Source organism: Anabrus simplex, chromosome 2 (genome assembly GCF_040414725.1).
Source record: "Anabrus simplex isolate iqAnaSimp1 chromosome 2, ASM4041472v1, whole genome shotgun sequence".
Classification (NCBI taxonomy): Eukaryota; Metazoa; Arthropoda; class Insecta; order Orthoptera; family Tettigoniidae; genus Anabrus; species Anabrus simplex.
In genome coordinates, this window is record NC_090266.1 from 672723641 (window position 1) to 672750985 (window position 27345).

The 27345-nt window shown below is 39.7% G+C and overlaps 1 protein-coding gene across 5 annotated transcripts in view; it reads left to right on the top strand.

The window, feature by feature from the left end:
- Positions 1–27345, top strand: part of SH3PX1 (sorting nexin 33-like protein SH3PX1) — a 328612-nt gene that overhangs the window by 284358 nt on the left and 16909 nt on the right. For 3 of the 5 annotated variants that reach the window (XM_067141233.2, XM_067141235.2, XM_068226248.1), the window contains exon 11: positions 23577–23783. In XM_067141233.2, the coding sequence (XP_066997334.2) occupies positions 23577–23783 (207 nt within the window). Of the gene's footprint in view, positions 1–20234; positions 20368–23576; positions 23784–27345 lie in introns of those variants that run through there. The other 2 variants (XM_067141234.2, XM_067141236.2) reach the window with 2 other exon arrangements.

Consider the following 27345-nt stretch of genomic DNA (forward strand, 5'->3'; position numbering starts at 1 on the left):
TTTATGAAGCCAGGAGAGCCATCGACATGTTGGTACCATTTCCTAAGAGTGCATGGATGAGGCAAGCATTCATTGAACACCTTTTGCTACATAATTGTAAGCCTTACTGGAATAGAAGTGCAATGTAAGAGCAAAGTATCACAACCCTTCAGAATACTGTTGCTGTTTGTTCCCCAACATTTTCTGAAATATATATTTGTTATTATCCACACTCCATTTATCCCATAATTTTTCATCAGTAGTAATGTTAATTGTATTATTGTTATTCCTTATCTGATTTACTTATCTCAATAACTGTAATTGATTACCATGATATTTTAAATTAATGCAGTAAAAAAAATGTATGTGGTTAAGTGTAAGAGATGACCAAGTGTCCTAAATTTGCCACTTAATAAAGACACAAATAAATAAATAATTAAATAAACAAACATTTTCTTAGTGATGAAAAATTAATCTGAAAAGGAAAAAAAAAGCAACATGTAGAAAATTTATGCTCAGTTAAAGGGTTAACCACTGCCACAATCCTCTATTTCTAACTAGTTCTGTGGCCTTGTTTAGTTGTTTACCATCTTATCTTTAAATCGTTAGAAACCAAGTCTAACCATCATAGTCTAGGTCTTTTCCTACTTCCCTTAACCTTCATAACTGAGTCCATTGTTCTCCTAGGTAACCTATCATCCTTCATTTGCCTCACATGACCCTACCACTGAAGCCAGTTTATGGGTACAGCTTCATCCATCAAGTTCATTCCTAACTTATCGATTATCTCCTAATTCTGAGCACACTCCTGCCATTATTCCTAACTGTTTGTACCAGCAATCGTTCTTTCTACTCTCATGTCTGTTACTTCTTACAAATAAGATGTCATGAGTCCACCCAGTTTTCACTCCCGTAAAACAAAGTTGGTCTGAAAACAGACCGATGTAAATATAGCAGACTTCCTTCTTACAGAATACTGTTGATCGCAACTGTGAGCAGCTCACTGCATTTGCTTTACTGCACCTTGATTCCGCCTTACTTACATTCTGGGAGAACGCTCATCCTAAGAACTTGAAATTATCTACCTGTTTCAGCTTGTATCCCCAAACTGACACTTATTTCTCTTGGATTTCTTATGTACTGACATCAGTTTAGTCTTAGAAATGCTAATTTTCATAACATACTAATTGCACCTATTTTCATGTTCCATGTTGATAGACTGCAGGCTTTCAGCACAATCTGCCATAAACCCTACAAGTGTCATACAGTATAGTCTGTAGTGCCAGGCAAATAATGTAGAAAATTACTTGTTGGAATAATAATTAATTTTAGTCACTTTTAATGGGCACATTTTTATGAATGATACCGCATTTTAAAGAGGAAGGTTTGTGCATTATTTGCAACATCAATGCAAGATATATATTTCAAAACATTTTGACAGAAGTCTTCTTTTTAAATTTATTTTTTATTTTTAAATTCAAAGTTTGAGGTGTTTTTGTGGAAAAAAAACTGCCTAGTAAGTAAATACTTTTGGAATATACAATTTGTTGAAAATATCATGAACTAACATCACACATTGTTTCAGGCTTCCAAGTCTGTACCTGTGTCCTGAACACTGAAGAACATTTGAATTGAACACTACATAGATATTCAACAATTTCAGATCCCTAGCCTATAGTCACACGGCAAATTCCTTTTAAGTCCTTTTGGTCTGTGATAGTGCTCTAATTGTCCCCGACACTTCTCTTGGATTCCCACATTGCACCCTTGGCACCAGTGTGATGATCTTCCCCTCTTTTTTGTTGGACCACATACCGCACACTTTCGCTCTTGACGTGCAGGCAATTTTGCATAGTAATGGCTACTGACACCAGACAGTCCAGGTGATGGCTTCAGAGGAATATTAGGCCTAGCTGGGGTTGGCTTCTTTGCCATTGTCTCCACTACTTCAACAATGTAGTCGTGACAATTCATTTGGAGGCAGATGTCGGTGTTGTCACAGAAGGCAATGTACGAATTTAGCATTGTCATGTCAAGCCAATTTTGAAGGATTTTTCTCCAGTATCTCCTTATAGCATGTTTTGCAGCAACATGATGCACCTTCTGGTCCTTCAGGTCTACTCCACCCATGTATTTATTGTGGTGTTTGGCAATATGCAATTGTTTGGATACCTCCTTACCATTTTTTGCCTTCACCAACACAGTTTCAGCATGATATGCAGTGGAAAGGCTATATGCAGGCTTTCTGGATTTCTTCTCCTTGAATCCACAAGCTAGCACCTCCCCTTTCTATAATAGAGGACATCACCAGCTCGCAGTTTTGTTTTCATGAGCTCTTTAGGAACGCCCTTAGGATTTGCTTGGACTGTTCCCGTGAGCATGTCCGCTTTCTAATGGAGAACATCTGCCAACTGACACTTTGTTTAGAAATTGTCAGTATGTACCCCTTATTTTATAGGTTGCATTTACCAACAATTTCAGTAACTACTTTCTCTGCCATGCCATCTGGGTCACCTGAGACAAAAAAGTACTTGCCATTGTACAGCTCAGTATGCAACACATATCCAGTCTTGCTTTCACACAGTTCAAACTTTTTTATGCCAAATCGAGCATGTTTCTTGTTTGGCATGTACTGTATGAAAGCGACTCTGTTTTTCATTCCAATCAAGGATTCATCTAGTGAGACTTCCTGTACAGGAATATATAATTTCTTCCACAAAGAATTTAGGAAGTCTAGCAATGGTCTCATCTTGTGCCAAGAATCATACCCAGGTTCATCCCTTGGAACTGCTGTGGCATTTGAATTAAAATGTACCACTTTGTTAATTGGAAGTCATTCCTGGACATTGCATTTGGAAAGATTGGCATATACTGGGAATATCTAGTGTCCCAATATTTCTTTTCATCTTTTTTGGGATTTAAACCCATATTCAAAATAATGCCTAACCACTTTTTTAGTTTTTCCTTATCTACAGATTTGAACATTTTCAGTCTGCTGTGAGGATGTCTCCAGATAATCCGAATGCTGTTCTAACAATTCAGCAGCATAAGTTAATGATTTGTTTCACTAGCTATCATCCCCCACATTTCTTCAGGAAAAAAAGAGATCAAAATAAGACATAGCATTTGAATTTCTGGAGATGTTAGCATGGAAGCCAGTTTTTCTTGGCATAAAATCGATACCATTTTTTGCAGGCTCTGGTCCCCTAACTTGCTGCCATGAGACACCTGAACGACTGATTGTATTACTGATGGGATCAACTGGATTACAATTAATAATGCGATTGAGGCATACCTGCAGTGGTATATCATCTTCATCATCAGGGTGCTCAAATGTTAGGACATCCCTAAATCCACTTCCTTGGGCATCCCTAGAATCATATATGCTGTTATCATCTTCTTCAGAATCACTGCTATTTCACTGCCTTGCATATCACTAAAATCACTCTCATCTTCCAATAAACTACTTATTCTCTCAAGATCTCCTGCAATGTTTTCAATTTGGTCAGCCATATCTGTTTACAGTGACCACATGGCCCATGTATCTTCAACGAGTAAATGCAACAGAAATAGATATCCTGATAGAGTACCAACGTAAACGCAATCACGAAACTTCCTCGTCACCGTCTGCTTCCAAGAATTGCAAAAATATGTTGCTATATGTCTGAAAACACGCACGTAGTCAGTCGATTTTTTTTCTGCCCTGGCACTACAAAGCAAACGGAAGAGTTGAAAAAATTGACTCTTGGCACTTGTAGGGTTAACATCAAGTCATCAGCATAGGCCATCCTGCTTACTACAGTTTCACCTAACTGAATCCCTCCCTGCCACTTAATACCTTTCAGCAGAAGATCCGTGTAAACTATGAACAACAAAGGTAAAGGATTAGAGACTTGTTTGTTAGTACCTTGAACCAAGAACTCCTACTACCATCAATTCTCACTGCAGCCAAATTGTCATCATGAATGCCTTTGATTGATTTTAATGATCTACCCATAATCTCATCGTCCCCCAGTATGGCGAACATCTTTCCCCTTGGTAGTGTGTCATACGTCTTCTCTAGATCTATGAAGCACAAATATAACTGTCTATTCCTCTTGTGGCAGGCATTTTTCAGTTACATGGTGCATACTGAAAATCTGATCCTAACAGCCCTTCAGTGGTCTGCAACCACACTGGTTTCCATCCAACTTCCTCTCAATCACTGATCGCACCCTCCCTTCCAAAACCCCAATGAACACTTTGCCTGGAATACTGATCAATCAGGTACCTCAATAGTTGTTGCAATCCTTCCTGTTCCCTTGTTATAGGTGTAATTACTGCTTTCTTCCATTCACAAGGTACCTTGCTAATATTCCATGCTAATCTTAATAATAATGTTATTGGCTCTACGTCCCACTAACTAATTTCTTACTGTTTTCGGAGACGCCGAGGTGCTGGAAATTTGTCCCGCAGGAGATCTTTTACGTGCCAGTAAATCCACTCACACGAGGCTGATGTACACTGACTGACAGAGCAAATGCAACACCAAGAAGGAGTGGTCAGAACTTTATGCCAATTGCAGGGTAGACTGACGTCACTGAGGTATGCTCATGATGTGAAATGCGCTGCTGTGCTGCGCACGTAGCGAACGATAAATGGGACACGGCGTTGGCGAATGGCCCACTTCGTACCGTGATTTCTCAGCCGACAGTCATTGTAGAACGTGTTGTCGTGTGCCACAGGACACGTGTATAGCTAAGAATGCCAGGCCACCGTCAACGGAGGCATTTCCAGCAGACAGACGACTTTACGAGGGGTATGGTGATCGGGCTGAGAAGGGCAGGTTGGTCGCTTCGTCAAATCGCAGCCGATACCCATAGGGATGTGTCCACGGTGCAGCTCATGTGGCGAAGATGGTTAGCGCAGGGACATGTGGCACGTGCGAGGGGTCCAGGCACAGCCCGAGTGACGTCAGCACGCGAGGATCGGCGCATCCGCCGCCAAGCGGTGGCAGCCTCGCACGCCACGTCAACCGCCATTCTTCAGCATGTGCAAGACACCCTGGCTGTTCCAATATCGACCAGAACAATTTCCCGTCGATTGGTTGAAGGAGGCCTGCACTCCCGGCGTCCGCTCAGAAGACTACCATTGACTCCACAGCATAGACGTGCACGCCTGGCATGGTGCCGTGCTAGAGCGACTTGGATGAGGGAATGGCGGAACGTCGTGTTCTCCGATGAGTCACGCTTCTGTTCTGTCAGTGATAATCACCGCAGACGAGTGTGGCGTCGGCGTGGAGAAAGGTCAAATCCGGCAGTAACTGTGGAGCGCCCTACCGCTAGACAACGCGGCATCATGGTTTGGGGCGCTATTGCGTATGATTCCACGTCACCTCTAGTGCGTATTCAAGGCACGTTAAATGCCCACCGCTACATGCAGCATGTGCTGCGGCCGGTGGCACTCCCGTACCTTCAGGGGCTGTCCAATGCTCTGTTTCAGCAGGATAATGCCCGCCCACACACTGCTCGCATCTCCCAACAGGCTCTACGAGGTGTACAGATGCTTCCGTGGCCAGCGTACTCTCCGGATCTCTCACCAATCGAACACGTGTGGGATCTCATTGGACGCCGTTTGCAAACTCTGCCCCAGCCTCGTACGGACGACCAACTGTGGCAAATGGTTGACAGAGAATGGAGAACCATCCCTCAGGACACCATCCGCACTCTCATTGACTCTGTACCTCGACGTGTTTCTGCGTGCATCGCCGCTCGCGGTGGTCCTACATCCTACTGAGTCAATGCCGTGCGCATTGTGTAACCTGCATATCGGTTTGAAATAAACATCAATTATTCGTCCGTGCCGTCTCTGTTTTTTTCCCAACTTTCATCCCTTTCGAACCACTCCTTCTTGGTGTTGCATTTGCTCTGTCAGTCAGTGTATTTGAGCACCTTCAAATACCACCGGACTGAGCCAGGATCGAACCTGCCAAGTTGGGGTCAGAAGGCCAGCGCCTCAACCGTCTGAGCCACCCAGCCCGACCATGCTAATCTTATTACTCTATGAAGCAATATGATCCCTGCCTTCCCACTCTATTTCACCATTACAGGTCTGATTTCATCTATTCCCGCTGCTTTATGACAATGGAGATTATTTACCATCCTTTCCACTTCCTCAAGCGTAAGTTCACCAACACCATTTTACTCCTCCCGATGAGCTTGATTGTTCGGAATGTCACCAGGAAGATTTCCTTTTACGTTGGAAAGATTTTCAGAATATTCCTTCCACCTGACCCCCTTGAATCTATTATGGCTTCACCTGATTTACCCTTAACACTATTTATTTCCTTTTTCCCTTCCTTTCTGTTTTTTTTTTTTTTTTTTACTGTCCCGTGAGTTTTCCCTGCCAATTGGCCTAGCCTTCCCACGTTATTACCAAAATCTTCCTCTGACTACTTCTTGGATTGAACGATTTGTTTCACTCTGTTTCCTTCATATATGTAGAATTCCGTTTCTGCATCAGTCCTTACTTCGAGCAATTTTACGTTTACAAGTTGCTCTCACTTCATCATTCCTCCCTGATATTCAGTTTTCCCCCATCTTTACCCACAGTTGTTCTATGCATTCCCTTGCTGTTTCTACTACAGCATCCCTGTATGGCACCCATTCTCTTTCTTTATCCTGAACCTGCTTGCTGTCCATTGTTCAGAACTTTTCACCTATCATATCCATAGACTTCCAATTTCCTCATCCTGGGAATTTTCTACCCTTATTCGTCTGCAGACAGATTTTACTTTCTCTATCCTAGGCCTAGAGATAGTTTACTACAAATCAGATAATGGTTCATAGAATCGAAAAATCACAGGAAAGCTGAACATATTTCCTTAATTCAAAGTCAGTTAAGATATAGTCTACTATGGATCTGGTACCCCTACCCTCCCATGTGTAGAGTTGAATAGCCTTATGCTTAAAAGTCCAGCAAATGCTTCTCATTCTTGTTAGATTCCATACATTCCCCACATTTACCAATCACCTTTTTGTATCCTTCTCTTGCATTGAAATCGCTGATTAGCACTCGTCTATCCTTTGCTTTTGACCCTGACTCAATGCTTTATCAAATTTGTCAACTTCCTGCTCATATACACCCTCACATGGTGAATGCACTAAGACAATTCTCATTCTAATTAATCCAAACGGCCAAATATACCCACATCTTTAGCTCATTCACGTGTTTGGCAGAAACTATGTTGCATTCTTGATGAACAGTCCTACTCCACACTCTGCCCTTCCCTTTTTACACCAGTCAAGTACACTTTATAATCTCCTATCTCTTCGTAGTTATCTCACCTTACCCTAATATCATTAACACCTAACACATCTAGACAGATCCTCTTTTTGCTGACTCGGCTAGTTCTACTTTCTTCCATAAGCCCCATTAATATTGCTAACCTCCCATCGAATTTCATTTCATTCACCATGTTGTTTCCAAGGAGCCCATGGAATGGGAGTGGGACTCTGTTACTCTCATAGGTCTGGGGCTTACTTTAAAACATTCTGAGCATGCTCGATGAAAATTCTATGAAGCAAGGTTCATCCCTTACCTGCACATAGTCCCAGTGAGGATCTCTCCTTTAGCAGGTTAGGGACCATCGGTGGATTGTATAGTCCTATGTGCCCGAGCATATGTTCAGAATATGTCCGAGATGTCCACTCCCATTCCATAGCAACTGGTATCACAAGTCTCAGAACCACTTACTAGGCCATTCAGCCATTGCCCATGGTTCATGAACTAAGACTTGACCAAATACTTTAGTATACCAATAACGTATAGCTCTTTCTCAACAGTGTTGAGTGCAGTGCAAACAGGGACGATGTTGACATCTGGTGTGTAGGTGTGACAAGCCCAGGAACAGAATACTTGTCTATGCTACAGTTGAGAGAAATGCGTCTCAACTCGTTAGAAATATTTTTGTTAAAATAAGGGAACAATCATAATAATTATAAATTAAATTTTAAAATATGAAATGCCTCATCCATAAATCTCCAAACAAGCATTATGCTAGCCGTGCCTTTCGCTATGTCTTAAAAATTAAAAGAAGAATTTGTTTGAAGATCCATCCAGCCTCTGGGAGTAATATTTAAAAACTACTCTGTCTTCTTCTTTCTGGCTTTCTCCCAGGTACCTGGGGCAGCACTTTGTATGGACTCGCCTAGTTTGCGGTCGGATGTCTTTCCTAACACCAACCCTATGTGAGGGATATATTCAGTATTGCATGTTTCTGTGGTGGTTTGTCGTGTAATGTGTTGTATGTATTTGAAGATGCATAGAATACAAACACAAACCCATAGCCCTGGATCTACAGGAATTAACAGATACATACATACATACATACATACATACATACATACATACATACATTATCATTATAGACTGTTATGCCTTTCAGTGTTCAGTCTGCAAGCCTCTGAGAATTTACTAAACGTCGCCACAATCCTCGATTTGCAACTAGTGTTGTGGCCTCATTTAGTTCTGTACCTCTTATCTTTAAATCGTTAGAAACAGAGTCTAACCATCGTCGTCTTGGTCTCCCTCTACTTCTCTTACCCTCCATAACAGAGTCCATTATTCTCCTAGGTAACCTATCCTCCTCCATTCGCCTCACATGACCCCACCACCGAAGCCGGTTTATGTGTACAGCTTCATCCATCGAGTTCATTCCTAAATTAGCCTTTATCTCCTCATTCCGAGTTCCCTCCTTCCATTGTTCCCACCTGTTTGTACCAGCAATCATTCTTGCTACTTTCATGTCTGTTACTTCTAACTTATGAATAAGATATCCTGAGTCCACCCAGCTTTCGCTCCCATAAAGCAAAGTTGGTCTGAAAACAGACCGATGTAAAGATAGTTTCGTCTGGGAGCTGACTTCCTTCTTACAGAATACTGCTGATCGCAACTGCGAGCTCACTGCATTAGCTTTACTACACCTTGATTCAATCTCATTTACTATATTACCATCCTGGGAAAACACACAACCTAAATACTTGAAATTATCGACCTGTTCTAGCTTTGTATCACCAATCTGACATTCAATGCTGTTGGATTTCTTACCTACTGACATCAATTTAGTCTTCGAGAGGCTAATTTTCATACCATACTCATTGCACCTATTTTCAAGTTCCAAGATGTTAGACTGCAGGCTTTCGGCACAGTCTGCCATTAAGACCAAGTCGTCAGCATAGGCCAGGCTGCTTACTACATTTCCACCTAACTGAATCCCTCCCTGCCATTTTATACCTTTCAGCATATGATCCATGTAAACTACGAACAGCAAAGGTGAAAGATTACAGCCTTGTCTAACTCCTGTAAGTACCCTGAACCAAGAACTCATTCTACCATCAATTCTCACTGAAGCCCAATTGTCAACATAAATGCCTTTGATTGATTTTAATAATCTACCTTTAATTCCATAGTCCCCCAGTATAGCGAACATCTTTTCCCTCGGTACCCTGTCATATGCTTTCTCTAGATCTACGAAACATAAACACAACTGCCTATTCCTCTCGTAGCATTTTTCAATTACCTGGCGCATACTGAAAATCTGATCCTGACAGCCTCTCTGTGGTCTGAAACCACACTGGTTTTCATCCAACTTCCTCTCAACGACTGATCGCACCCTCCCTTCCAAGATGCCTGTGAATACTTTGCCTGGTATACTAATCAATGAAATACCTCGATAGTTGTTGCAATCCTTCCTGTTCCCTTGCTTATAGATAGGTGCAATTACTGCTTTTGTCCAATCTGAAGGTACCTTACCAACACTCCACGCTAATTTTACTACTCTATGAAGCCATTTCATCCCTGCCTCCCCACTATACTTCACCATTTCAGGTCTAATTTCATCTATTCCTGCTGCCTTATGACAATGGAGTTTATTTACTATCCTTTCCACTTCCTCAAGCATAATTTCACCAACATCATTTTCCTCCTCCCCATGACCTTGACTGTTTGCAACACCACCATGATGATTTCCTTTTACATTGAGAAGATGTTCAAAATATTCCCTCCACCTCTCCAGTGTTTCCCTGGAATCTGTTATGAGTTCACCTGAATTACTCAAAACACTGTTCATTTCCTTTTTCCCTCCCTTCCTAAGATTCTTTATTACTGTCCAGAATGGTTTCCCTGCTGCTTGACCTAGCCTTTCCAGGTTATTACCAAAATCTTCCCATGACTTCTTTTTGGATTCAACAACTATTTGTTTCGCTCTGTTTCTTTCATCTACGTACAAATCCCTGTCTGCCTCGGCCCTTGTTTGGAGCCATTTCTGATAAGCCTTCTTTTTACGTTTACAGGCTGCTCTCACTTCATCATTCCACCAAGATGTTCGCCTTTTCCCATCTTTACACACAGTTGTTCCTAGGCATTTCCTTGCTGTTTCTACTACAGCATCCCTGTATGCCACCCATTCACTTTCTATATCCTGAACCTGCTTACTGTCTACTGTTCGAAACTTCTCACTAATCATATCCATGTACTTCTGTCTAATTTCCTCATCCTGGAGATTTTCTACCCTTATTCGTTTGCAGACAGATTTCACTTTCTCTACCCTAGGCCTAGAGATACTTAGTTCACTACAGATCAGATAATGGTCTGTATCATCGAAAAATCCCTGAAAAACTCGTACATTCCTAAAAGATTTCCTGAATTCAAAGTCTGTTAAGATATAGTCTATTATGGATCTGGTACCCCTAGCCTCCCATGTGTAGCGGTGAATAGCCTTATGCTTGAAGAATGTATTTGTAACAGCTAAACCCATACTAGCACAGAAGTCCAGCAAACGCTTCCCATTCCCATTAGCTTCCATATCTTCCCCACATTTACCAATCACCCTTTCGTATCCTTCAGTTCTATTCCCAACTCTCGCATTGAAATCGCCCATTAGCACTATTCTATCCTTGCTGTTGACCCTGACCACGATGTCACTCAATGCTTCATAAAACTTGTCAACTTCATCCTCATCTGCACCCTCACATGGTGAATACACGGACACAATTCTTGTCCTAATTCCTCCCACTGACAAATCTACCCACATCATTCGCTCACTTACGTGCCTAACAGAAACTATGTTGCGTGCAATGGTATTCCTGATAAAGAGCCCTACCCCAGACTCTGCCCTTCCCTTTCTAACACCCGTCAAGTACACTTTATAATCTCCTATCTCTTCCTCCTTATCTCCCCTTACCCGAATATCACTTACTCCTAGCACATCCAGATGCATCCTCTTTGCTGACTCAGCAAGTTCTACCTTCTTTCTTCCATAAGCCCCATTAATATTGATAGCTCCCCATCGAATTCCATTTCGTTCGCCAAGTTGTTTCCAAGGAGTCCCTCGCCTGTCAAATGGGAGTGGGACTCCATTACTCCCATAGGTCCGAGGCTTGCTTAAAGTGTTCTGAGCTCGGTAAATTCATGAAGCAGGATGCTGCCCTACTTGCACATAGTCCAAGTGAGGATCTCTCCTCTAACGGGTTATGGACCACCGGTGAATTGTGTAGTCCTAGCCGCCTGAGCACAAGGAGGGCCACGACTCAGAATATGTCCGAGATGCCCACTCCCATTCCATAGCAACTGGTATCCCTACTCTCAGGACCACTTACTAGGCCACTCAGCCGTTGCCCATGGTTCACGAACTAGGACGTGACTACAGTAACCCACAGATGGGATTAAAATTTCTGAATCAGCTGGGAATTTTACCAGGGCCTTCTGAACCGAAGGCCAATACACTGACCATTCCGTATTGGTGATTATTGTTTTAAGAGGAAGTACAACTGGCTAACCATCCTCTGTTAACTCTAATCGGAAGGAAAATGGGAGAGTCCGACACTTCAAAGAATGAAGGTATCCTCAAAAGAAAGAGAAGGGCCACAAAGCCAAAGCACCGGAGGGGGAAGATAACTTAACATGTGTGATTCATTAAGATTTCAGGAAAGAGAAGCTGTAATTAAGGAACAGGAGTTTTGGTCTTTATTTTGACCTCCTTCTTCGGTACGGCCGATCTTCACAAACTACAAGGGGAACTCACTTCACACTACTATCTCGCTTTTGCTGTACTTAGAATTTTCTCTTTTACCTCTGAAGACAGAAATACATAATACATATTGGGGTTACATGGGTGAACTACGATGTTCCTGACCAGGAAGAAGTGTTCAGAATTTCCTAAGTCTTTCTCACAAATTTACGCATGAAGAATTATCACAGATAGAGTTCCATATTTGTTAATATTATTGGTTTTACGTCTCACTAACATTTCAGCCGAGTATTTGATTGGTTTCTTAATATAAGGGGCATAGAATGCAACCTCAACACAGACGCAAGGTCATGCTTTTTTTTAATACTTGTGGTCCTTATCAGTTTCCATGTCGTTAACTTGCTGGGTAATTTGTTCAGCGCATAACACTGTTCATGGAATATAATAGTAATATAAGATTATTTAGTGACGAACACTGATACATTTAAATAACATAGTTGAACCTGCTTTATATGTAACTCTGTTCTGTGTAATTCTTATTTGTACGTAATTTCCTTGATGTCCCAGCAAAATGTAACTTAAAAGCGTGTTAATTAAACCTTATTTATACGTAATTCGCTGTTATGCGTATTAACTGTCAGTGAAATATAACAGAGTTTTGCATAATTGTAATGAGCACGTGCTTTTTAAAAGTAACTACTGTATTCACGAAGTTTCCTCTTTATCTGCGTAGGCGGAAGTAGAACGGTCCGGTTTCGGTGCTGAAACAGAACACACAGAGCGAGTTCCCATCGCTCTCTATCTCGCTCCTCTACCTTCGTTGGTTTTTACCTTCACAATGCCGCCAAAGATTAAGATGCATTACAAGCAAACGGGGTGGTTTCAGCGTGGAAACAAAAGAAAATACAGTAAATTTGTTTGAATATGAGAACTTTTTTCGTGGGAACAACGGAGAAGTAAAATGTCCACAGTGCTGGTATCTGGTGTTTACTGTTGAACAGTAGTTTTGTCATTCAGTTGCTTTTGATTAACCATGGAGAACAGAACAGAAAAAAGGAAAATAAAATGGAAAAGGAAAGTAAAATTTATACGAGAAGTGGATGCTAATCCACACAGAACAAAAACTGAAATTGTTTCAGACTTAGGGATTGCTTATACCACGCTATGTACAGTAAAAGAAACGCTATTTTGGATGAGTTCTTAAAACGGGGTTCAAAATCAGCAAAGTGCAGCCGTCAGCAAGAAGGAAGGTACGTAGATTTGGAGAAAGCACATTTTACATGGTTCCAGCAAAAGCGGGCTGCAGCTCTACCAATTAGTGGCGACATGCTGAAGGCAAAGGCGATAGATTTAGCTAAAATGATGAGTATCACTGCTGATTTCAAGGCATCATCAGAATGGTTGCAAGGATTTAAAGATCGTCATGGAATCACAGGGAGAACAATTTGGGGTGACTCAAAAGCTGTGGACGACGTCACAGTGCATCACTGGAAAGAAGAGGTTCTGCCAGGTATCATACGTGATTATCAGCCTCCAAATATCTACAATTGTGATGAGACCGGCCTATTCTACAATCTCCATCCTAATAAAACATTAGCTGAAAAAGGTTACTCATGCCATGGAGGGAAGAAAAGTAAAATTTGTGTAACAGTACTTCCCGCCACCAATGCAGATGGATCTGACAAACTTCCTCCACTTGTGCTAGGAAAATCGAAGAATCCGAGGTGTTTTAAGGGTGCGAAAACAAAACCTACGGAATAAGAATCCAACAGAAATTCTTGGATGACTATGCTTCTAATGGAACAGTGGTTGAAAAAACTGGACATTAAAATGAAAAAGAAACAGAAGAGGATCCGTCTTCTTATGGATCGATGTGCAGCATATCCACCTTAAATCGTTCCGGAGAATGTCCAAGTGGAATTTTTCCCTCCTAACTGTACCAGTGTTCTACAACCACTTGATTTGGGCATCATTGCAAATTTCAAAGTGCATTAGAGAAAAATGCTGGTTCAACATTTAATAATACTGAGTGATGCAGGAAATTAATCTCTCTCCATTAAATTGCTACAAGCCATGGACTTTATTTCGGCTGCCTGGAAGCAAGTGTCATCCTCCACAATCAGCAACTTTTCTGCAAAGCTTGTGTCTTACTAGAAGAGGCTGCCCCTAATGATGATTATGGGGATGAAGTTTTGTCTGGCAATGAGCTAATGCTACCGTAGGGTGTAGAATTTGATACTTTTGTGCATTTTGATGATAATCTGGCTGTATGTGGAGAACTACCGGATGAAGAGATGATTGCTGATGTACGCCAACAACGCAGGGGTGATGGACCAGCTACAAGTTAGAGTGACAGTGATGGAGCTGGAGATAACGACTTGAATCTTGAAACACCTGAACTGAGTGAAGTGTTAAGTGCAATCGATCCGACTCGTTGGCTCAACGGTCAGCGTACTGGCCTTCGGTTCAGAGGGTCCCGGGTTCGAGTCCCGGCCGGGTCGGGGATTTTAACCTTAATTGGTTAATTCCAATGGCACGGGGGCTGGGTGTATGTGTTGTCTTCATCATCATTTCATCCTCATCACGACACGCAGGTCGCCTACGGGAGTCAACTCGAAAGACCTGCACCTGGCGAGCCGAACATGTCTTCAGACACTCCCGGCACTAAAAGCCATATGCCATTTCATTTCAGTGCAATCGATGTGTGTAGGCATTACATCATTGTGAAAAGTTGTAGTGAAAATGCTTTGAATTCATTACTAAGTTTGCAAAAGGAGGTTTATACTCTTAATGCAAGAAAAGTGAAACAAGCCAAACTATCTGATTTAATGAAGGCTGGACCAAGTTCAAAATAATATTTTCTGTCTTACTGTATTTATGATTTGCAAGGATTTACACATGTAGGTCTATTCCATTGGTTTTTCAGTAAATATGTGATGTATTGTGTAAGACTGATTTTGAAGTAATTCTGAGTTAAAAGTAGTTTTTTTCTCTTCCCCTTGATATATGTACGTCAGGTTCAACTGTATGTTGTTTAAGAGTTGGTCACACCAAGTCATGTAGGTAGCAGCACTATCGACTTTCTCGCTGAAGGCCGCAAGCTGTCCGGTATTGTCATATCAAAGCATTTGTCGTAACTACAGTAACCCAAACCTTGAACCATAATAATATCTAATAATAGTTGTGTTGTGTCATAAGTATGAGTGTAATGAAGGACAGCAAAAACTGTACAAGGATGTTTCATGGTCTAATATGAAGTAGTTCCAAGATGCAGTGTCTTATTGGTAGATAGGACTGTGTGTTGTCAACAGAGGACTACACCATTTTGAACTGCAAAAATGGCATGAGTTTAATAAACAAGATCCAAGATCCAGAGAAGAAATGACTGCCAGGCTCTACAGCAACCAAGATAAATAAAAACATAACGTGGTGCCCAGACCCAGGAGTGCATTGTGAGTGCTCTCTGTTTATCCTGCTGAAACAGCACAACTAATCTCATATTTAGCCTGCGAATGTGACAGTATATTGTCGAGATATAGTAGTGTCTTAAGTTATAGCTACATAATGGCGCCAAAAATGCAGAACTCTATTTAACACTGAATAGCTGCTTTTGAAGTTAACTTGAAAGCTTTCGAAGCGCGGCTGCAGCAGGCTACCAGAGTTACCTGCACAACCAACCGACCACTGGAGTTCCTTGTCTTGCTCACCCACAATTTCACTGAATATTAGTGTGTCATTTCATCTGGACTGGAAGAACTAAATGAAGAGGCATCCCAGTTGGAATTCTGAATTGATCAGCAAGATGACCTGCTGGATGAAACCGAGCAATACAGATGGAGAAATTGTCTTCTAGTTCACAGGGTGAGTGAGGATTGCAAAGATGATTTGTATTACAAAGTGACTGACTTACCCTACTTCATCGTGTAATCATCGCATCCTTTATTTTCAGTACAAAAATGGAATTTTAAAATTTCATCGCAGAATTGTCGCATGTTCAAATTTTGTTCATCAAGCTGCTGAATACCGGGCGAGTTGGCCGTGCGGTTAGGGGCGCTCAGCTGTGAGCTTGCATCCGGGAGATAGTAGGTTCGAACTCCACTGTCGGCAGCCCTGAAGATGGTTTTCCGTGGTTTCCCATTTTCACACCAGGCAAATGCTGGGGCTGTACATTAATTAAGGCCGTGGCTGCTAATTGTTTCGCTGTCTGTGTCGACGTAAAACAGATTGTAAAAAACAGAAAACTTCCGAAAAGGTAAACAGAACTGCAATGTAAATTGCATTTGAATGTGCAGTTTAAGTACCTATATGGCTTATGGGCAGTTTAGCAGCACAGTCACTTTCGCAAGATGTTGCGCAATGTATAAATAAATAATACTGGTACATGTACGAAGTATGGCTTATTGTAGTTTGACAACATAGTCACGAGACAGTGTGCGTTTTATTCCCCAGTGACATATTATGAATTAGCATTTGAAATACGTAAGGCTGTAAGTTATTGCATGTCGGCGATGTCGCTGGGAAATACCAGCACTGCACACACTTGTTTTCTAATATGGTACGGCTTTCAAAGCCTTGCAACCAGGCACGCAGGCAGACGGCGACAAAATGTGTTTCTGAGAATCTAATTCATAAAAAAAAAGTTCATATTTTAGTGGTAAACATTGAAATGAATGCATTCAGTTTTTCATAACATTGTCATGTAAGCAGCCGCCTGTGGCCATGGGCCACATTCTTGTGGTCTGCTATAATACATAATCGAATGATCCGGTGTTGGAGAATTTACCAGTAGGTATTTCCCTGCTTGCAGCCCTTGTACTTCACCTCAAGTCGGCCTCTCCCTGTCCTGGGGGTTAGTAGGTTTTAACCTTTTCGTGTTTATTAGCCACTCTTGCAGAACTATCGGCTGCTCTGGAATGTACAGATGCATATATTTGTTTGTGAGTGATGTGATTATTGTAGACATGTGTGCGTGATAATTTAAGTTTTATTTTGTAAATCTGTATTTCACAACAATGAAATAATTTATTGCAAGTATGATATTTTAATTTTAATGTTCAAATCAATGACAGTTGACTGTTAATTCATTTTTATTTTCAGAATGGAGAAACAGTCGCGAAACTGTTGCAAATAAATTGAGTTTTGATTTGGATTATTTTATTTATTTTTATGTTTATACACGAGTGTTACATGCACCTTAAACTTGTATCATAAACAGTTTTGTAATTAATTTTTTGTAAAATGCAAATACAGTAAAACCTCGTTAACCCAGACCAGTTTTGAAAAAGAAATTATGTTGTTCAGCGTAGTAAATGAAGACTTGTTTTACAGACAATCAATTGCTATTCTTAGTAGGAACATACTCGAATTCTCTTGCCAACGGGCAAGTTCATTGCACTCACCCCACTTGCTGGTGCTACGCTGCAGGCTGGTGACAAACCTCTCCTTTCCCCACCCGCGCCTCACACTTGACATACAGTAGACCAAGAAACAACGTTCCTCAGTTGCGCTGCAATCTTGGTTGTGTTCGCGAGTTTTCCTAATGTCATGGTCAAGGTACAGTATCGTTATGCTGCTTCGTGTGCTCATTGCCCGCGATGGCGACGAAACGTAAAAACATTGTTGTGACTCTGGAAAAAAGGATGAAAGCATTGACAAGAATTGATAAGGAAGATCATTAAGGAACATTGCTACTGAGTTTGGAGTAGGAACATCGACCGTATCTGATTGGGACAGTTTGCATAATCGGTGTAAAGCAATAACTGCTAAACTAGAAACTCTGGATGAAGCCTTTTTTGCCTGGTTTTGTGCTGAATGAGAACGTGGTTTGCCGATTTCTGGACCCATCATCCAACATAAAGCATTGAGTTTGAACAAACTGTTGCCTCATGGAGATCCAAGTTTTACAGCCTTCCAGGGATGGTTGGACAGATGGAAAAAACGGCATGGAGTGCGTCAACTTACAACCACTGGGGAAAGCTTGTCAGGTGATTTTGAAGTGGCAGAAAAATTTAAAGAAAAGTTTGAAGACTTTATTAAAAAAGGAAGAATTGACGGCAAATCAAGTTTACAATGCCGATGAATCCGGTTTATTTTACCGGGCATTGCCGAGTAAAACGATAGCCTCAAAAGTAGAAGATTCAGCAAAAGGGTATAAAAAATAGAAAAACCGCCTCACTCTAATGGCTTGCAGTAATACGTCAGGAAAGCACAAACTTCCTCTCCTTATAATAGAGACGTCTAAAAACCTGCGTGCATTGGAAAATGTTATATGAGATTCATTGCCTGTCGTTTACAGCTCGCAAAATAGTGCTTTGATGGTTAGTGACATTTTCAAACAATGGTTTTTCCAGAATTTTGTGCCGTCAGTAAAATGATATTTGACGAAGTGTGGCCTTCCCAACAAGGCGGTTTTGCTGATTGACAATGCACCTTCACATCAGTCTGTCAATGAACTAGTCAAAGATGATATTTTAGTGACGTTTTTACCACCTAATGTAACTTATTTTGTTCAACCGATGGACCAAGGAGTTTTAGAAAAAATAAAGTGTGCAAAAGGCAAATGGTAAGTCAACTAGTAGAGAATGAAGGAGAGCATGGTGTGGTAGTGGTCCTGAAATCTTTTAATGTAAAGACTGTTATTTATATTATTGCGTAAGTTTGGGACCAGGTTGGAAGAGAAACTTTGATAAAGTCATGGAAAAAGTTGTGAGACTTGTCAGAAAACAAGATTGAAGAAGCAGAAAAAAATAAGTGTGGAAGAAGATTTTTATAGACATTTTTAAAAATATTGATGGCTGTTCCGATGTTGATAAAGAAGTCGTTGACAACTGGTTGCAAATCGACAATGACGGAGGTTATAAACAGATTACAGTGGAAGACATTATTGCATCATGCAGTGTTACTGAAAATGAAGTGGATTCGGACAGTGTTGATGACCCAATTGGGGTTACGACCCACGCAGTAGCAGTAGCAAACATAGAGAAATTGATGGTGTGTTTCGAGAGTCAAGCCGAAACATTGCCAAGTGAACTTCTAATGTTAAAGCGGATGCTGCTCGTACGTGATACTCTAAACTGAGACAGCAGAAGCTCATTGCCTTTTTTACTACCGACTAGTTTGTAGCTATATTGTGTACAGTGCAAATACATCGGCTATTACAGTACATAACAGTGTATGTGTTTTTAGGTGAAAGAGTGCCGATAATAATTTCTAAACTCCATTAAAAATATTTTGATGATGCACATGTTTTTTTTATCATTTTTCCATCATTCTCTGGATAACCCGGATTTTCGTTAACCTGGATCGGTCCTGGTCCCAGTTGAACCAGGTAAATGAGGTTCTACTGTACTGGCATTAAAAAATTGTTTGCATAATGGTCGCACCTTACTATTTTTTTGAAAATTTTGGTATATAAAGTGAGACTATTGTGCAGTGAAATACAGTATTTAAATCTCATTTAAATATTGATGTTACGCTGGACAATTTTGATCACTGCCATAGAATTAGAAGATCTCGCTGGTCAATGGCTGAAGTGGTTGCAGGTAGTCAACGGCCAATAATAGAGAAGTTTACTCGCTATGTTGAACGTGATTGTATGTAGCGAGCGAAGATATTACTCGAGGGTACCAAACTGCTGTTAAGTGAATCATTTACCTAAACTAATAAGGGAATATTAAAAGCTGCTAGTTAAAGTCTCAACATAGGATGGATGCATTCTGGTTCTTCTTTGAAGTGGGACCAAAGGTTATGTTAGCGCAGCAGCCGAACTGGATAAATTGAAATTGCAGGATGATGGATTTCATGATTCATGTTTGCCATGTGTCTGATCATGGTTTTAAACAGTTTTGAATTGTTTGTATGAGAGAGAGAGAGAGAGAGAGAGAGAGAGAGGGAGGGAGGGAGTGTGTGTGTGTGCGTGCGCGCGCGCGCGTGTTTTTTGTGGTGCTAGTAACATTCAGTGCTCTCTTTTTCCAGAAAGTCAAGGTGAGTCAATCTACTTGTTAGATAATTGTGCTGTAGAATTAGAAGAAAGTCCACTACCTGGCGCTAGTCTTGGCGATGGACTCGACACTACTCCTTCCCACCCCTCCTCTCCCATCTCACAGGCATTCTTTTGAAGCTGGCCCATTCCACCATATCACAGGGTTTACAATGTTGTCATATAAACACTCTCTTTCTTTCTTCCTGCACACATTGATGAAATACAGTCAGTTGTTGACAATGATATTGTACATGTTTTGTGTAATAGCAAAAGTTGGCTCACATCTACCATCCCATCCTCTATGGTAGCACTTAATCGTTACAAACTGGTCCGGTGGGTCAGATCTGATGATAGAAAAAGAGTCGGAGCAACCCTTTTTGTTATAGAAACAACTTAAAAGGTAAAGTATTATGTACGACATTGCATGGAGCTCATCCAGAACCTAAGTTAGTTGAGATTACTGTTAGTGCAGTGAAAGTTCTCATTACAGTTGTCTACAAACCTCCTGGCATAATGAGTATGACTGAGTTCAAAGCTTGTTTATTCGACATCATGCCTACCTATGACCATGTAATAATCGTAGGTGACTTTAATATCATCCCACTGAAGAAATCAGCCCAGACAGAAAAATTCATAGTCATAAAACCTGCTGATCATGTATATCAAATAATCACATCGCACACACACTAATCCAGCATACCAAAACTTATGTACCCAAATGCAAGCTGAAGTTTGCCACCTGTAGAAATATAAAAGACATTAATTTGGATCACATGAAGTATGATGGAATGATCATTGGCAGCAGGTAACAACTCATGACAGCATTTCAGAGTGGCAACCTAGGAAAGTAGGCTCCCCGCAGGACCATTACTTTTTTACTGTACATCAATGACACCTCATCTACACTATAATCATCTATTTACCACTTACATGCAGATGACCTTCAAATATATAGCCACTGAAGACTAAGCAATATATCAGATACAGTCAAAATGTACATGCTGACTCGAAGCAACTAAGCGAATGCGCACGATCAAATAGGCTTCTCCTCATAAACCCATGAAAAGCACATGCAATCATTGTTGGTTTTTGGAATCTACTACACATGATCAACAGTGCACGTACTCGACCTCTGCTAATAAGTGATAAAATCATTCCCTACATTATAACAGTGAGAAACCTTGGCATTACTATGACTGAAACTCTAAATTGGACTAAACATACCAAAAATGTATGTCAGAAGGTTTTTGCTTTGCTTCGTCCATTGAAAGGAAAACTGTTGTCTGAGATTAATTTTTAACTTGAGCTATGATGTGCATATAACTCCTTTACTATCAAGAACTTCTCTGGCTAAAATCTGATAAAGACATAAATATCACAAACTTGTATTAATTCATGAACTCCTACATAGCAGCTTGTCTCAGTACATTTCCTCTAAATTTCACTTTCTCTCCTCCTTTCATAAGTTTAACACTCGCACTGTCTCTACCCTTGCAGTTTCCCTTCACCATTCATCTACGTATAACAATTATTTTACTGTGACTGGTTCGAGACTTGGGAATTCCATACCAATCAGTATGAGGGACAACGAATCATTAATGATATTCAAGAGTTTTTGCCAAGATTACCTGTTGCATACTACAAACTTCATAATGTTTCCGTATTTTCACTGTGAAGCTTATAAAAGAGTTCACCGAAGTCCCACCTTACAATACAAATATCAATTTTTAGCCTTTATGTAATTTTACCCATTTCTTGTTATGTGATATCTTTATCTTTTAGTTTTAAGGCAAGTTTGAAAGGCAAAAATGTAAAATTGTTAACATTTTACAAAATATGTCTTACAATATTATTAAGTGTTTCATGAGTAAAATGGTATATAATTTCTCTCTGTGGAGACCTTTAGGAGTATTAATTTTATAACATTATTCGCATATCTGTCAAGCTAGTTCATTTTGGGCATACTTTCTTTGTATATGGATATCTTTGAAACTACTCCATGTAGAAGGCTGTGGTTTTCACCTATCAATAGAGTAGAGTATTTTGAACATTAGAATTGTATTCCTGAAGCCGTTATGGAGGCCATAGAGCCAATCAATCTACGTGACCTAGCTCAACCATACTCAGAATCTTAGAGAGTCCAACAATATTATCTGGACTAGAGTGTGTGAGAATGTATTTGTGGGGTTAAAAACTTTAAAATGAGGAGTCAGTGATGCTGTGTTAACATTTAATGATGGGAACATGTGAAGAATAAGAATGTTAACCTATCTCACTATCAACCCTGGCTGTCATACCGTTAAGGGACTGCAACATTCAGACAAATTCAGAATTGCCAAAGCATCGTGCAGCCAAGTTAACCATCAAAGAAGCAAGGTCAGCCCGAAGGACAATTTTTTTTGGAGAAGGAGGGGTACAAGGGTGAGGATCCTGTCTGTGCTGCTGGGTGATTTTGAGTCCTGATATAAAATATGAGTGAATTATTGTCATTTTAAATTTTAAACTTTAAACTTGATTTTCTCAAACTGACTTCTTTTTTACTCTTGTAAACGAAAAACTACTTGTAATTGCTACATGAAACTTTGTGAGCTGCTTTATTATATCTTATTACCCCTACTGAAGCATAATTATAGCATATATTTGCATAGACATTAAGTTAGGTATTTGAATTTACAAATATTTTGTGTTAAAAAATGGCATTTAAAAAAAAATTACTATCTTTGGTTCCTTTGTAGCCTATCTCTCCTCCTCACACATAAATAATATGCAAAAGTCAGCTGTAAACATTTCAGGGTCTTATCTTCATTGGTCCCAAATATAAACGTACATAAACTTGGTTTATTTAACATTGGCCGGATAAGTCTTTCACACTCCCCTTAAATGGTGTTTAAGCTATAATTGATGATGTCCGCGATACAAGGACAACGTTGACTTTAATTAAATTGATATTTGTATTGTAAGGTGTGACTTCTGCGAGCTCTTTTATAAGATTACCTGTTGAAAGGTACCAACTGAGGTAAGCACTGTACAGCTGAGTGTGTGAATGGTGATGGACTGTAAGTGTTTTTCTTGTATTAGTAAACCTGGTTGACAGTTGTCTAACATGTCCATTTATTTTGTGTGTGTGTGCACATGCACTTGCTTCACACTATTTTAATTCTTTTATACATGTGAGAGTTAGTATAATGTGACTCTGTTAAAGTATATGTTAAGGTATCTGCAGGTGAGTATTTTAAATGTGGTTAAGTGTAAGAGAAGACCAGGTGCTGTAACTTTGCCACTTGAAAGGAACCAAATCATTACATAAGAGCTTGTCTCTTCATCCACCTAAGAACCCGTTATCTACGATATTGATTCACTCAGAAGATGATTGTTATACTCACCAGCAGCTTAATGCCTATAAAGATATGATAGATATTCTCGCCTTGCTCAAGGAGATTTAATGCAGCACTGTTCAAAATTTTTTAAATGATAATATATATTTTTACCACCTCTCGAATACCATATATAATTAAATGTAGCTAATATAGTTTTGAGACTGTTTTGCTTCCTGTTGTTCTTGTTGCCTTTACTCTCTCATTAGTTGTCCTGTGTATGGATGTGTTTCAGGGTGCACTTCAGAAACGCAAGGAATGTGAAAAGATGACTACTGATCACAAAATGGATCAAACCCAGTTAATGGAAGTTACTCGACGCACAGATGTTGTATCCTATGCCCTTCTTGCTGAAATCAGCCACTTCCATAGTGAACGTGCCATCGATTTTCAGCAGGCCATGAAAAGTTATCTTACGGAACAGATCCAGTTTTATAACAAGGTTAGTAGCATCTTAAAATTTGCCTTCTATCCCATATATGGACAACTTTTATTTACTGCAGCTGTTCTTTTCAAAGGGGTGAGATTGACTGTTCTTTAAGTTCCTTCTGTTTCTATGGAAGCAGATGAGAGCATTCTCTAATTCCTGCTTAGCCAGGTTTAGTAAGTGATGATGGAAATTTTATTAATATGATATACTTCTTGTATTATTTTCTTCAACATCTTCATATGTTTTACTCAGATTTGACTATATTAACTAGCTGTTGTAACCACCCTGGATGGGATAGTCACCTAGCATGTGCATGATTACATTTTCTATGACCATTTATTGAGCATTCTATAGAGAACTGGGACTTTGAAATATCCAGATGTTGCTTTAACTCTTTTTCTGCGCTATTTTTAAACAGAACACTTACAGCAAAATGTAACTTTTTTTGTATATTCCAAATGAACTGAAACTTAATCTTTTTAAAGGTTAGTGACATTCAATACCAACTGCACCATTTTTAACAGAACTTTGGCAAACTAGCAGTGACATTTGACCTTGAAACACACATTACTGTGATACATCTCCGAACATGGAACTGGACACATTGCAGGCTGTCCTGGGCAATTCTTACAAAAAAATACTGTCTGTTTTCTCTTGCACAGTCCCTGTCCTTTCTTTAAACATTTTGTTGTTAATTTGGAACAAACAACACAATTAGGTTTGTGACTCTTGTCCTGCTGCTCCCCAAGAAAGTGCTTCTCCGTTAGGTATGTAGGTATGTGGTATGTAATCAGAAGGTCTTTGTTTTGCCGGCGGACTGTGCTGATACTCTCGTAGAAGTCTCATTATGACAGAATTTCTGAAGTCAGGAGCACTAATTGCCCTTTTTTGAAGCTTATTGTACAATATCTTTCTATTCATTAGTGCAGTTTCGATGTCATCACTTAATATCCCGCTAGTCTGATACAAAATGAAGATCTTCCTCGTTGACACTTTCTTCTGAAAAATCACTATGCACATCATCACTTGTTTCATTGTCCAAATTTACTAAACAGTCTGAATCAGAATCGGCCATTAACAAATTGAAGATTTCTTCACTGTCATTACTAATGTTGTTCCGCGCGCTCATAGCTGCTGAGTGAAGCCTGCTATCGGCCAGACAGTTGACAGGAATGTTGACGGGAGGGCGGGTGAAAGATAACAAAAAAACGTAGGTCCAGTATTTGCGGCAAAGTTTTCAAACAATGCTTAGTACGTAGTCAATACATAACTATAGATGTTTGTATTATTAAATGCGCCTTTATTAAAGAAGCACGCAGAAACTATAGCAGGAAAGTACCAAGTCGACAAAAGTCGATTACTGCAGCGAACGCTATAGGGAAGTAAGTCGACAAAAGTCGATTTCCGCAGCGAAAGAGTTAAAGTCTTTGTTTTTTTAGTTATGCTGCTAAAACTATTCAGATACATCAATATTATATGGCTAATATTTGTTACTCTTAATAAAATTCTCACATAGAAAATATTATGTAGGCAGTGCTTACAATGTGGTGGTGGTTTCTGTATGCAGTAGCTAGAAAAAAGTGTTGAAATGCATTCCTCCTTCAAAGAACGTAGTGACTGTCAAAGTGTTGAAATGTCAATATCCCCCCGAAGAAAGGAAGTACAGAGATACCAATTAATAGGGATTTTCCATAGTTTTTACAGTTTTCTCACACATACTACGTCAATACGAAAGCAGTCCCTATTGTTACGGATTTGACGAATTCAAAATGCTCCATTTCTCCTGCAAAGTGGGGGGGGGGGGGGAGTTCCGTATGTTGGAGATTTGTTGTTAAAAAATAGTTCTTGGAAAACGAGATGCTATCAGCGTAACATTCTTTGCCGAATAAAAATTCCTGGCATGTATGCTAAATTTCTGGTCTGTTACCTCTGATTTAATAATGTGTTGCCTCCAGTGATTTTTACCTCAGTTGCCTGCTTTTGTTGCCAAGGGATGCCTTCTAGTGTTAGTCTATTTTGGCGAAGTGAAGAATGACATTAAATTAAATAATATAATTAAAAAACATCACCTAAACATAAAAGCAGTGAAGAGCCAAGTGAGCATGGACAAAAACAATCTGCAGAAAGTCAGCATTACTGAAAGCAGTATACAAGTTTTCACGCCTAAGGCCATCAAAAATTTCACATGCACGTGTGAATGTCCAGTTAAGCATGAAGGGTGCAATGTCTGGCATTGCCATGTGAAATCCAAAAACACATAAAGAGTGCAATGGGCAATGTTAGATGCTCCCGTTTTCCTTTACTACAAGAGTGAGTCATCACTCGGAGCAATCGCGACATCACCCGTAAAAGCATGTTTGAATTCTGTTTATACCCTTTAATATTCGAAAGTTATAACTTATCTTATGTAATTGGAATAATAACAGTAAGTTATTTATTAAATAGACCACCTAATCAATACAAAGTCTAATCTTGGATGATTTACATAGATTTGTTAACTAATAGTGGTACATGTTTTGTCTTGTATGAAGGCATCATCAGCCATTGTCTTAACCTTAGATTGAAAATAAGCGTCTAATTAACATGTAATAATGAAATGAATTTTAAAAATCTTGAAGAGATTGGAAGTAAAATAACATTAAAAATAACAATGATGGTTTGAAAATATACAATGTGATTTGTTACAATGGTGGAAGTATTAACAAAATTAACATTAGGAGGCTGCTATAATAAGTACAATGGATAAAACAACAGACTGTTATACAACAAGTAGTAAGATTGCTATGAAAATAAAGTTGACTGTCTGGCGGTTACAATTAGACGATGGCGAAAAATCGTATATATTCAAAATAAAGAAGAGAAAATAAAAGTCGAAGGTTGGTCGAGAGATCCAAAGTTAATCATAATCTTGAAGATAAAAGACGAAAGTCAGAGGCATATGGTGAAGTTGTAGAACACATTGAGGATATGAAGTTGTAGAATAGAAGTTGAAGAACAGTTTTAAATTGGATCTGTATGGACCATCTCAAATTTGAAGCAATGCTCAAATGTTGCAAAAATGTGATTTTGTTGATATTCTAGTTGAAAAGGCATATAATAGTGTCCATCATTTGACGATGACGAAGATAACTTGTAACGTTATGAGTTAGAAGTATTTGCAACAGTAGGCTTTTTACTACGTGTGTTATAGCTGAAGGTTTGTGTTGGAGGGGGATGTAACCAGGCTGCTTCCTTCCAACTCCTAGATCTTTCCTATCCCATCGTCGCCATGAGACCTATTTGTGTTGGAGCGACGTAAAGCCACTAGCAAAAAAAAATCTTAAGGAGTATTCACGATAAATTCATACACAGTTATATCACATTCCAACAATGATAGTACATGTGGTAACGTCTCTACCTGTCTTACGGTTCTTATTTAGTATTTGTGATGGCTACAGTAGTTTGATCATGATGTCCTTCAAGTTACAAGATAAAATATGGCTTGCTTGTTTTCATCTAAGGTCATCAGCCCAGATAAAATATTAATTAACTGATCAATACTTGTATTACTCGTGATAAGTCGTTGTTGGTCAGT